The sequence below is a fragment of the Papilio polytes genome, unplaced genomic scaffold (genome assembly GCF_000836215.1).
Source record: "Papilio polytes unplaced genomic scaffold, Ppol_1.0 DF823934.1, whole genome shotgun sequence".
Taxonomy (NCBI): Eukaryota; Metazoa; Arthropoda; class Insecta; order Lepidoptera; family Papilionidae; genus Papilio; species Papilio polytes.
The window spans coordinates 435150-446506 of record NW_013525270.1 but is presented as its reverse complement, the minus strand read 5'-3'; the positions used below and the strand labels follow the sequence as shown (position 1 = coordinate 446506).

The 11357-nt window shown below is 32.7% G+C and overlaps 2 protein-coding genes across 2 annotated transcripts in view; both read left to right on the top strand.

Annotated features, from left to right (window-relative positions):
- LOC106101956 (signal-induced proliferation-associated 1-like protein 2) overlaps positions 1-5654 on the top strand; it is a 13317-nt gene extending 7663 nt beyond the window's left edge. Inside the window, exons 10-13 of the mRNA XM_013281347.1 lie at positions 553-696; positions 1115-1210; positions 1537-1731; positions 2147-5654. Coding sequence (XP_013136801.1) covers positions 553-696; positions 1115-1210; positions 1537-1731; positions 2147-2257 — 546 coding nt within the window. The 3' untranslated portion in view covers positions 2258-5654. The remainder of the gene's footprint in view (positions 1-552; positions 697-1114; positions 1211-1536; positions 1732-2146) is intronic.
- Positions 5655-6022: 368 nt separating this feature from the next.
- Positions 6023-11357, top strand: part of LOC106102038 (galectin-7-like) — an 8920-nt gene continuing 3585 nt past the window's right edge. Inside the window, exon 1 of the mRNA XM_013281431.1 lies at positions 6023-6301. Coding sequence (XP_013136885.1) covers positions 6285-6301 — 17 coding nt within the window. The 5' untranslated portion in view covers positions 6023-6284. The remainder of the gene's footprint in view (positions 6302-11357) is intronic.

The following is an 11357-nucleotide window of genomic DNA, read 5'->3' as shown; positions in this document are numbered from 1 at the left end:
AAATCGCCCCAGTACTTTTGAAATGATTCAAATAAGTACAGAATTTTCCGCTTTATAATATTAGTAATGAAAAGAAAGTTTAAGCTAGTCAAATTTATGTTAGAAAAAGTGAAAAACTCAGCTAACGCCCAGGCAGTGCGTTCATGCACTGCTTTTAAGCTAGCCTGTATAGAAACATATTTGCATTTAAAGTGACTTTACCTAGAAAAATATAAACTCAAATACAGAATAAAGATTAAAAATGTACATCGTTTACAACTGAAAAAAAATTAACTGTGCCCGAAATATCGGGATCAAAAACAACCTAATCGTGGTAAGAAATGTTACGAATATTCATGATCGTCATCTCCCCTGCCTTATCCTACTTCCGTAGGGTCGGCGCACCGGGTTTTCGTCCTCCAAAGCACTCTATCATCCGTCATCTCAGTCATCACTCCTTTCTTGATCATGTCACCTTTCACGCAATCCGTCCATATCTACCGGTGTAAATCTTACGAATATTATATTTGTAAAAACTAGGACAGTATAGTAATATGTTTTGTTAACTTGTAGGAGGAGCTAATGCGTCTAATGGAGGCGGAGCTGGGGGAGGGCGCGGGCGAGGGCGGGGCGGGGCGCGCGCCGCTGCCGCTGCCCGACGCCGCCGCGCTCGACTGGGCCACGCTGGTGCACACCGCCACCAGGGCCATGCTGCAGGTATGCTACCTTCGTAACATACATAAACATGGTATTAACACTGTCTCTACGATACAATTGTGACGTTTGAAAATTATAATCATCAATCTGCCTTTGTCCCTGCGAATGATCGGCATAGTTCGATACATTTCTATTAACCGCATATCTGAATTTACCCCCTTCTTAAGCATATCCTACTTAGAATCCATACATACTTCTGTTTCACTGGGTGGCCTGTAAGATATTACTTATAGGAAAAAGGCCGCCATTGTGCAAATTTTGTATTACCATAGTTTAAATGTATGTATACTATTTGTTTTGCAAAAAGAATAATAAATAAATTAATAATATTCTCTTATAAGGTGCAAAGCTATTTTTCTGATACGGTATAGCAGACTACATGATCCAAGTTTTGTTTAGTATATTCATATATTTCCAGATTTGCGAAGAACACCAGTACCCGACAATGGATAATTTAGAATCATTGGACAATCCCACAAGTGAGCCCTCACAGGACTCTTGGCCGGAGCCACCGGTCAGTATTTAAATGCTTTATAATTAAGGGACTTGCCTATTTTTTGCATGGGAGGTGGTTTTGTAAACTAACAGAACGCGTACCAAGTTTATTAGTAGATAAAATTGTAAAGATAATCAAAACATAAAAAAAAAACAATTTTAGACACTGCCATTTATTTTTAATTCATAACTAAAGTTATTTAATGCTGATATCATTGTTTACTTGTGGGGAACACTGAAGACCTGTTTTCATTGTCGTACGTTTTGCTGCTGTATTCTTCAATCGGATGTTGGCATCTCTGTTCACCCTATTTGGATCGTAAAACATGTTTGTCTTAATTGCAGATATCAGAGACTTCAATATCAACAGTGATGTCGAACAGTCCGAACGTGTCAGTGGGCGGGGCGAGTGTTGTGGGCGGGGCCAGTGCAGTGGGCGGGGCCAGCGCGACATGCGGCTGCGGGCTGGCGGCTAGAGTCGCCACACTGGAGGCGGACGCTGTGACCGCGCAGCGACAGAACAACCAGCTGGAGGAAGAGGTTAGCGCAAAATAAACTTTATTTTGTACGGTATAAGGTTCTATTTCAATTGACGTTTGCCCTGGATGCGGGCTGCAAAGTACCTGGAATTATTGCAATATTGGTAAGAGTTTTGAGCTGTAGGTGATTTATGTATAATTTATAGTAAGTTTGTTAGTCGGATAGCAAATAGTTTAGTAATTAAAATGTATATGAACAATATATAGTCGAGTAAATTAGTAAATTCTAGACTAGCTAATAAATTTTCGATACCTCACTAAATTTCTAGCCAACAAACTAAACATTCAAGTTTTAGTAGCTGTAATAGAAGAGTTTTGTTAAAGAATTCGCGATCATTACTATATTAAAGTGTACTTTTACTTTAAGTAACCTCACTTATACAGCATTTTACTAAATATTTGATTATTATTTTCAGGTGCGCCGTTTGAGACGTCACAACGCTCGGCTGAGAGAAGAATCTGCTCGAGCGGTGTGGCAACTGAGACACTTCACACAGTGGCTTAAAAGAACCGTCGACAGACAGTAGACATTAAATTTAACATTTCACCATTCTCCAAAACTACATTTGGAACTAAAGTTAAAGGGTCACTTTGACGTATCTAACGACGAAAATATGAGGTCTTCAAAGCCCCAAACTTCTGAGTTAGCAAGTACCGTTTTCATGTATTTAACGAATTGATTCTATAAACAATTCTGGCCTAGTAATATAATACGAAATACAAGATAAAATTATGTGCTAATTGTCAATTTATCCACTCAAATAATGGTAGTGATCGAAATTTTATGAAATAAGTGTTTGAAATGTTTAATACCAAGTACTGGCCTAAGATTATCTCAATATCGTAGGATGCTTTCAACGATTACGTAAACGATTCATTTTATCGTTAGTACAACGAGTTATTTATAAAACATTTGCTATATAAAATATATGCATTCATTAAACAACGATGTAACTTGAAGTATCGATTTTCAATAACTTAAATACTTCGGAATAAATATAGTTTGTACGAAATATTCAATATAATGAGGACATCAGATGTTAAACCACTGTAAAGAACACTGTGTTTTTAAATATATTTATAGAAAACAGTAACTTGGCTATTTTGGCTGATTTTTACTAAAATATCTAGTACAAACTAAATGAATTTCAAAAGTATTTGCGTGATCGATTTCATAGCGATATGCGCTGTTTCTTATGAATTTTGTGCCTTTGTGCTTGTTTGGCGAACATGGCGGCCGTGTTCTGTTGTTGTACATTATTGAACGTTGCTGTTACCTGCTGTTAACGTACAATTCCACTGATGTAACTTGTATCTGTCTGAAAATGAATTGACACAAGTGTTGTAGTGGAATTATACGGTAACGTACGTTGTTACATCACGTGTTGGACGATATTTATACCCTGTTTCAAATTAAGATGTAATGGAATTTAATCATCTCTAAATTTAAAGGATTTAAGCAACTTAGTAGCCCCTAGTATTTTATTATTGCCAATATTTCATTGTCACCTAAGTTCTAAATTTTTGTGTCAGGCGCCACTCGTAAAATATTTCAGGGGCTGAGTTAAGCCGAATAGTTACAATTCTAGTAATCAATTCTTTTTTGTATTTTTCTTTATTTTCATAAAAAATTGTGACATTTTATAAGAATTACGAATCATATTTTATATGGCAATGGAAATATTACTATAATAGTTTTGTTAAGTATTCTTGCAAAACTATAAAGCATATGCTTTTCGTTTATAAAATGTAAGTCTTTATTTGAAACAGGGATATAAAATGAATACCGTTAGATTTTATGGAAGTCGTATTTTATAATCACTTAACTAATTTATTCATGTAGTTATCCAAAAATAATTAAACAATAACTTAGTGTTTAAGAATTTAAGAACACCAATTGATGTTGTGTAGATTTTACGCGAAGCGATTTTGTGAATTTATCACAAGTCAATTTATATTTTAATTTAGTAACTATGTAATAAGCTGTTTCAAATTTAGATCTAAATAATGTGAACAAACGTTACAAGTGGTGTTTTATTTTTTTTAGTAAATATGCGATCTAGGTATTTACTAATTTCAACGTAAGACGTGTTTAGGCCTTGATTTGAAATATAGACGTTTTCATTCGTCTAAAGACTCGAGTTGTGTGCAGTATGAATTTAAATAGCCTAATTTAAAATTAATCTAAGATTAGAATGTAATTTGTTATTTGTAAACAGACTTGAACCTGCCAAATATTAGTACAGTATGAGTGTTTCGTTAGCACAAAGCTGCTTTTAGACAATCATTAAGCAAACTGGTACATCATTTATATGAACTACACACAAAAATCGGTATTCCAACTGAGGAGGTAAAATTACTGTTATACTTTTTTTTAATATAGTCCAATAAGGATATCTGACCCGGTGGGAAGTCAAACTGACCGCTCACTAAGACAAAAAAGCGCCAAAAATCACTGTTGTACTGGAACTGTCTTATAATTTTTTTCTATTATGTTATTTTAGTCTGCGTTTTATACATTTAGCAGATAGCAGAACCTTTCTCACTGGCCAGATATATTTGTTAGACTATAAAAACATTCTTGTATAATTAAAAATATGTTCTTCAATTATTGATAACATCTTAGGAGAAACTGTGAGTATGTCAGTGTTAAATGACATTAGCATCAAAATATTTCACATCTGGTCCCTTAAAAATTAAAGACAAAAGGAAGAAATCCATTGCAAGTTTTTATATGAACTACTTATGAATTTGAAAATTTTCAAACTATAAAAACTATTGAATGAATAGATTTGAAGTTAGAATATTTTTAAATTAACCTAAAAACGTTACTTCTGACTTTGTAATGCAGGTTTGTACAGACCATTATTTTATAAGATTAGAATATCAAGATGAAATGAAAGCTTTATTAGTTTAAGTTTTTTTTTATTTCTTATACTTAAAATATGTTTGTGACTGTATCTAAGACTTATGTTTAAAGGTTGTTACGTTTTTAGGCAGCATTTTTTATTGTATTAACCATAGATTGAAAATCCAGTTTAGCTTGCTTTGACATCTCAGTGGTTTTATCGATAATAAAATTCGATGTTTTCTTCAAAATGTATTATAACATTTTATTTCATACGTATTGTCACGTTTATTCTGATACGGAAAGTTAAAAAACAAATAATGTTACTTTTTCTGCATGTAAGATTTTTTAAATGAAAAAATTAAGAATGTATTGAGAAATACATTATTCTCTTTTTTATAACCTAGATGTTCCTTGACTGAACAAATTATTAATTAAAAACGATATACATAAAAGCTTTCTTAATCATTTTTGTTACATTATATTTCAGAGCTTACATGTCAATTGTTTTTGATGTCTTTTAGACAATGTATAAATAAAAGCTAAAAAATATTGTTTGGTGTAGAAATTGTACTGTATTTAAACATTTTTAATGTATTATTGACGAGGTATGTTTGCTGTTAAATATACGAAAAATGCTTTTTCATAACAAAAGTGATACTTAAATTTTTTTGGTATGAAATAGGTGCTGTTTTTGATGTATTTATGCCATTAGACCACTCTGTAATCGTACTATATTATTACTGCTATATTTATATATTTGTATGTTATCAATTTATATATGTTGTTGCGACTGATTCTGTATACGCATGATTAATGTCTGAATTGCTTCGTATCAATTAAAAAGCACTTCCCACCATTTGATAATTATAGGTATTTGTATTGAAATAGGCGTTGTTTATGCTCCGCGTATGTACAATTTTGTATCGAGAGCCAAAGCGTTTTTGTTAACCGCCATAAATAATTTTGGACGACTTTTTCCCCACTCGCAACGTTTTGCAGATTTTAGTTATACTCGATCTGCGCGTCACTTCTCTATGTAGCTCTAAGTAACATTCCAATAAATAAAATATATACCAACGAAATGTGTTTTTATTAAATTCGCATTATGGATATCACACAACATACCATAAATAAATTAATTACTTTAATAAACCCAACTACCAATGTAAGAGTGAGCATTATTTATTGACCTCTATAAATAGACAGGCTATGCATTTGTGGCCATCTGGTTTTCGCCATTTTTTTCGGCGATATTGAGACGTAAATATCAATTAATCGTAAGTCATATCAAAAGGGGAGTTTAAGACAGACAACGAAGCAAAAGTAATCATTACCTAATCGCCTATCTATTTATTTCCATATCTATGTAATTATCTGCATTCTGAATTCCTACTAAATCCTACCAATACTTGTCAATGTCATTGATGTGTCACATTAGAAATCAAAACAAAGTACTTGTTTTCATATTGATAGTTTTTGAGATAAAGGAAATATTTTGTAAATTATTTATTAGTGTAAAAGTTGTTAAGTTATAAAAATGTGCGATGTTCATTTTAACTAGATTCAATAAAATATTTCTGATTGTGGCTTCGGTTTAAATATGCCTGGTGATGTTTTTAAATGTGTAAATTGTATAAAAATGGATTATAGCGTGGAAGAAGGACTTATGCCGAGGGAAGTTGTAGAGTTTGATTTCGCTGAAGATGCCTTGGACTACGAGGTAAGAACCATTGAGATAAGAAAATAAAAATATTATTTAGTAGTCAATGCCAATAGTTCTTCAATTTTTGGATGGTGTAAACATCATTTGCTTTTATTAAAGAATAATAAGTTAATCCATCCCCGACAATTATAGCATGATAATTAAAATTTACTCAAAGGTAGGAAAGAGAAAGTGAATTTATCATTAGATGTTATGTGTGGGAAGGGAAATATACTTTTTCTGTTCTGCCTGGGCAAATGCTGTTCTTGGATATTGCTCATCCTTATATTAATTATCTAAATTTTCTTGACTTTCATTCAAAATTTTCTTAAAACATGAGTTTACTTGCAAAAATATTCAATTAAACAGGTTGTAATATCAATTGTGGCAGTGAGAGATTGACAGAGAGAGAAAGAAAAAGAAAACCACAATGTATCTTTATGAGAAGAAAAACCTGGTTTGCTTTCCATGTTAAGTACCAAATGTGTTTCAAATAAAATTGAGTGGTCGTTTGTTTGCAGACCAATACAGTCAATGCTTAGAAGGTCATTGGCCTTTCTCCTTTGGCCCTTCGTTGTTTTTTCGGCCTCACAAGGTCACGCATTTTGGCAGTTTTAAGTTTTTTTACAAATTATCGGCTAAAATGTCGCTACGCAACTTTTTATGACCAATAATGATGAAAAGTTACTTAACAAAAAAAAACACTGTTCAATAGTGTTTGAGTTTTTATGTTACATTACATTACGTAAAGGTTATCTAAATATGTTTAATGTCAATTTGCCAGAAATAACATAAGTATTGAGAGTACTCTTAAACTTGCTACCAATGTTACAAATACGATTGGACTGTCTTCGCTTGCGTTTATACTGCGATTCGTAAGTTTCGATTATCGTTTCCGGTGACTATCCTTGGCCTTCGATATCAATTGACTTGGCTATTGGAATTCTATCGTGTGTTTTTCAATAAACTGTGTCTCGACAAAAAATGCATAAACATGATTAAGCAAAAATCGATCGTATCACTTCAACGTTGTTTAATTCCGAGAAGTTCTTCTCGTTGATCAATTAATTTCACTCTATACAAGGATTAGGATTAGTTGGGATTAAAGATTAATATCGATCGATTTTTCAACAGGTTTAAAACCATCGATAGATTCTACTATCAGTGCTAGTCAAAGGTAAGATAGCTATGTCTGAGAATCTGTCGACACGTATGTTATGTGTACTATGGGTACTTATTTCAACTCTAAATAAAAACGCTAAAATCGTACTCACAACACGGATTTATCACATACCTAAGTAATTCTTTACTAAAACTTACTGAAAACAATTGTTAAGACTGGTTACCACATTTAGTTAATAGTCGTATCCTTTTACACAATTTTTCCTCATAAACGATTTTCTAACAGTAGTTTGTACTGAAATGTAAACAGTTGATAACAATTCTTGAGAAAGAGAGTTGCGATATATTTGTCGCACCGAACGATGTACTAAGAATTGGCAATGGGATCATAACAACGCGGTCTCTCGTGGGTAACAGACGTGACCCACAAATCGGTCAATAGCTGTTTATTTTCGTGTATCATTCGTTACGTGAATATTGTAAAGTTTTGTGTAAACATGGTGTGCGGTGGCCGGTGTGGTTGCGGTGCGTTTTGTCGACGTATATTTTGTCGGTCTCGTTCTCGAAGTGGTAGTGTTAATGGAGATTCATCACCTGTTACCTTGGTAATGCAAAATGAATTGTGTAAATGCACTATACTTGTTACACTCTAACACTTTTTGGGACTTCGGTAATGTACGTACTATTTACTTCGTATGAAAAAGTAAAGATTTTGAACATAAACTTATGATTTTTTTTATTTGAAGGTAGTTACAAAAAAGTGTTGATAATGTTATGTTTTTTAACATAAATAGTTTAAAAAGATACTAACATCATTGACAAATAATCACCGTGAATAATGAAAATATTCTATATTAGTATGCTTTGTTAGGCTCAAACATATCGAGGATAACGTTTAAGGTAAATATTATTTAGTATTTCCACCTGACTCATTTTGGCCCTGTTATGTCTCAGTCTTTATTCATTTAAGGACATGAGAAAAACATCGATAGTTATCTGTTTTGCCAACCTTAGCCTGGGCCTCTTCAAGACAATGCATTTTTTGCCCTTGCACAAAAACTATTACAAGAAATTAATCTTCAAGAATCATTCCTATAACAAAAAACTATTATAACAAACCTCTTTGAATTACAACTACAAAATACTCGCATTTAATTACGATGCCCATTGCAATATTTTCCTTAACGAATGAAAGTTTTTAGAAACCGGCGTTAAACCATAAATATTTATATCCTAGATTCATCATAACCTTTTTGTTTACTTGACGTAAACCCCTAGCACCGCGTGACACCTCAATCCCTGGTGTATTTCAGTCTGAAGGTGAACGAGTGGCGTGAAATGATGTCATCGTGTATACCAACTTTTTATTCCTTGCCATTATGTTTCATGACCTAAATCTCTAATGTTTACGATTGTCGGGTAAAACTATTGATTGTTTCAACTCACGCTAACTTTCGACCCTTTTTATAGGTTGGTGTTAGTCATGATGGTTATACCCTTAACTATGAGTCAGGGTCTCGTTAAATGCAAATATTACAGAAAATAATGTGAATAATTCTATGTACTGATTTATTACATTTATCAATTCGACTAGCTGTTGCTCGCGATTTTGTGTGAAATTTAAAAATAATAAAAACTTAGCCTATGTTACTCACTGATAACGAAACTTTTAATTGGTGAAAAAAATTCGAAATCCTTTTAGAGTCATCCAAATCCAATACATACAAAAATCTAAAAATCCAAATCTTTTCTCCTTATAATATTACTGTAGATTAATTGTATTGACGTATGGAATTAATATCTGATTCACATATATGCATATCTGTTATCACGATTATGAATAACTGGAAGATTTAATCAAATATCAAACACGGCTTAATAATTATAAATGAGGGATGAATCGCATGTGACAAGGAGAACAAATAATCTTATGAAATGAATGTTAGTTATGAACGTGACGGTACACCGGTAGAGGTAGACCTAGAATGAGATGGATGGATTGCATGACACATGATCCAAAAGGGAGTGATGACTGAGATGACGTATGACAGAGTTACGGGGAGGACAAAAACCTGTTGCGCCGTCCTTACGGGAGTAGGTTAAGAAGGATGATGTACGTAATTATCGGAAGTATTAATTACAAGAATCTTTTTATGTATAGCAAAAATATCGACGCTACTATTAAACGCAATGAAAGCTGTAGACTTTGCCTGAGTTGGCTTTACATGGTTGAGTTAAACGTCTTTTAGTAATAATCAATGACACTTAATCACACAATAGAACATAAGCTAGGTTCTTGGCACGCGATCGCTCTTTCGTTTGTTCTAAATAGGTTGGTATAAGGCACATCAAAGAATGTTATCGTAGCTTTTTCTATTAGAATAGGCTTTTAAAGTAGATGAAAGAGGTCAAACTTACCTAAACATTATTTGCCTCCTTCCGATTTCAAAACACAAACGAAAATGAAGTTAATCTTCTTTTTTAATAATACTAGATTTCGCCCGCGACTCCGTCAACAACAAATATGTAACCTATGAGTCCAGACTATCTTCCATATCTATGCCAAATTTCATCGAGATCTGTACAGCCGTTTAAGCTACAAACTCCAACAAACATCCAGCCATCTAAACTTTTGCATTTATTATATTAGTAATTTAGTTGAATGCCTTTAAGAATTATTCATAGTAGTTCAGTAGCATTGAAGGTGTTAACGGAACCCTAATATGTGCAAGGGGATATCCTTCGTGGTACATTGATTAGTATTCACGGTATACCCTCTAGCCGCATTATCAAAGAAGCCATGGCTCCAATTAAAGACACTGCACACCGATGACTTCATAGTAATGATTCATCGCGCAACGAAGGTAACAATGTCGGCGCCCACGGTAAAATTGTATGCTTAATTTTTAAACAGTACATAATTAATTTGTTTTTAAAAATTACCGACTATATCTATACCTAACATTATAAAGAGAAAAGAGTTTTGTATTTTTGTATGTATTGAAATAAATCAAAAACTACTGGCTCGATTTCAAATATTATTTTACCATTAAAAAGCTACGTTATCAGTGAGTAACATAAGCTAAATTTTTATTTAATTTCACGCGGGCGAAGTCGTGAGCAACAGCTAGTGATTTATAAAATTACGTTTGCATACTTTAAGAACGTCTAGAAAATGTTTTATTTATAATTCAACAATAACTGAATTATGATTTTTAGATATCAGAGTTATAATAATGTGTACAACAGCCGTAATGTAGTTTTGGCACGTATCCATTGCCTTGATTATTTGCAGAGCGATATAACTGTTGTAATCATATCTAAATGTGTTTAAATATGTTTATATTAGCTCATAGTTAACATTGGATGAAGTTTACATATATTTTGGTAGTTAATAATTAAAAGAGCCAAATAGTTAGCCCTTACTGTTCACAAGCTGGCAGTTATTTGCAACATGTCTATGGATGTCTATGGGCAGCGGTCGCGTCGCCATTTTGACGGTTTCAGGTTATCGCTTGCTCGTTTGCCACCTTATGTAATATAAAAAAAAGACATCTCTAAAATGTCGTAAGTAAGCTAACTGGTTAGTAATTAGTACTATTTTACTAATTATGCTAACCCATTGTGTTCTTATCTTTCAAGTTTAAAGCAAATTGATATAACCGTGAGATTCTAGTACTGAAAAACCTGTACAAAAAATTCTTTTATCCTTTGTCATCATCACAATATATTGTAATTTTTTTTTTGTCGTAAATACCTATGATCATAACTAACATTTTTTGCAATTTTTTTATTCTCTGATCTTATTTTAATAACAAATGTATTTCTTCAACAATTTGCGTAACGTTTTGATGAATTTAATTTACTACAAAAGCAAAAGTTATTCATTCCCTTGAGACACAGATTATATCTAATGTAAGAGGCAGTATTGAATTTGTCAAAGAATATATAA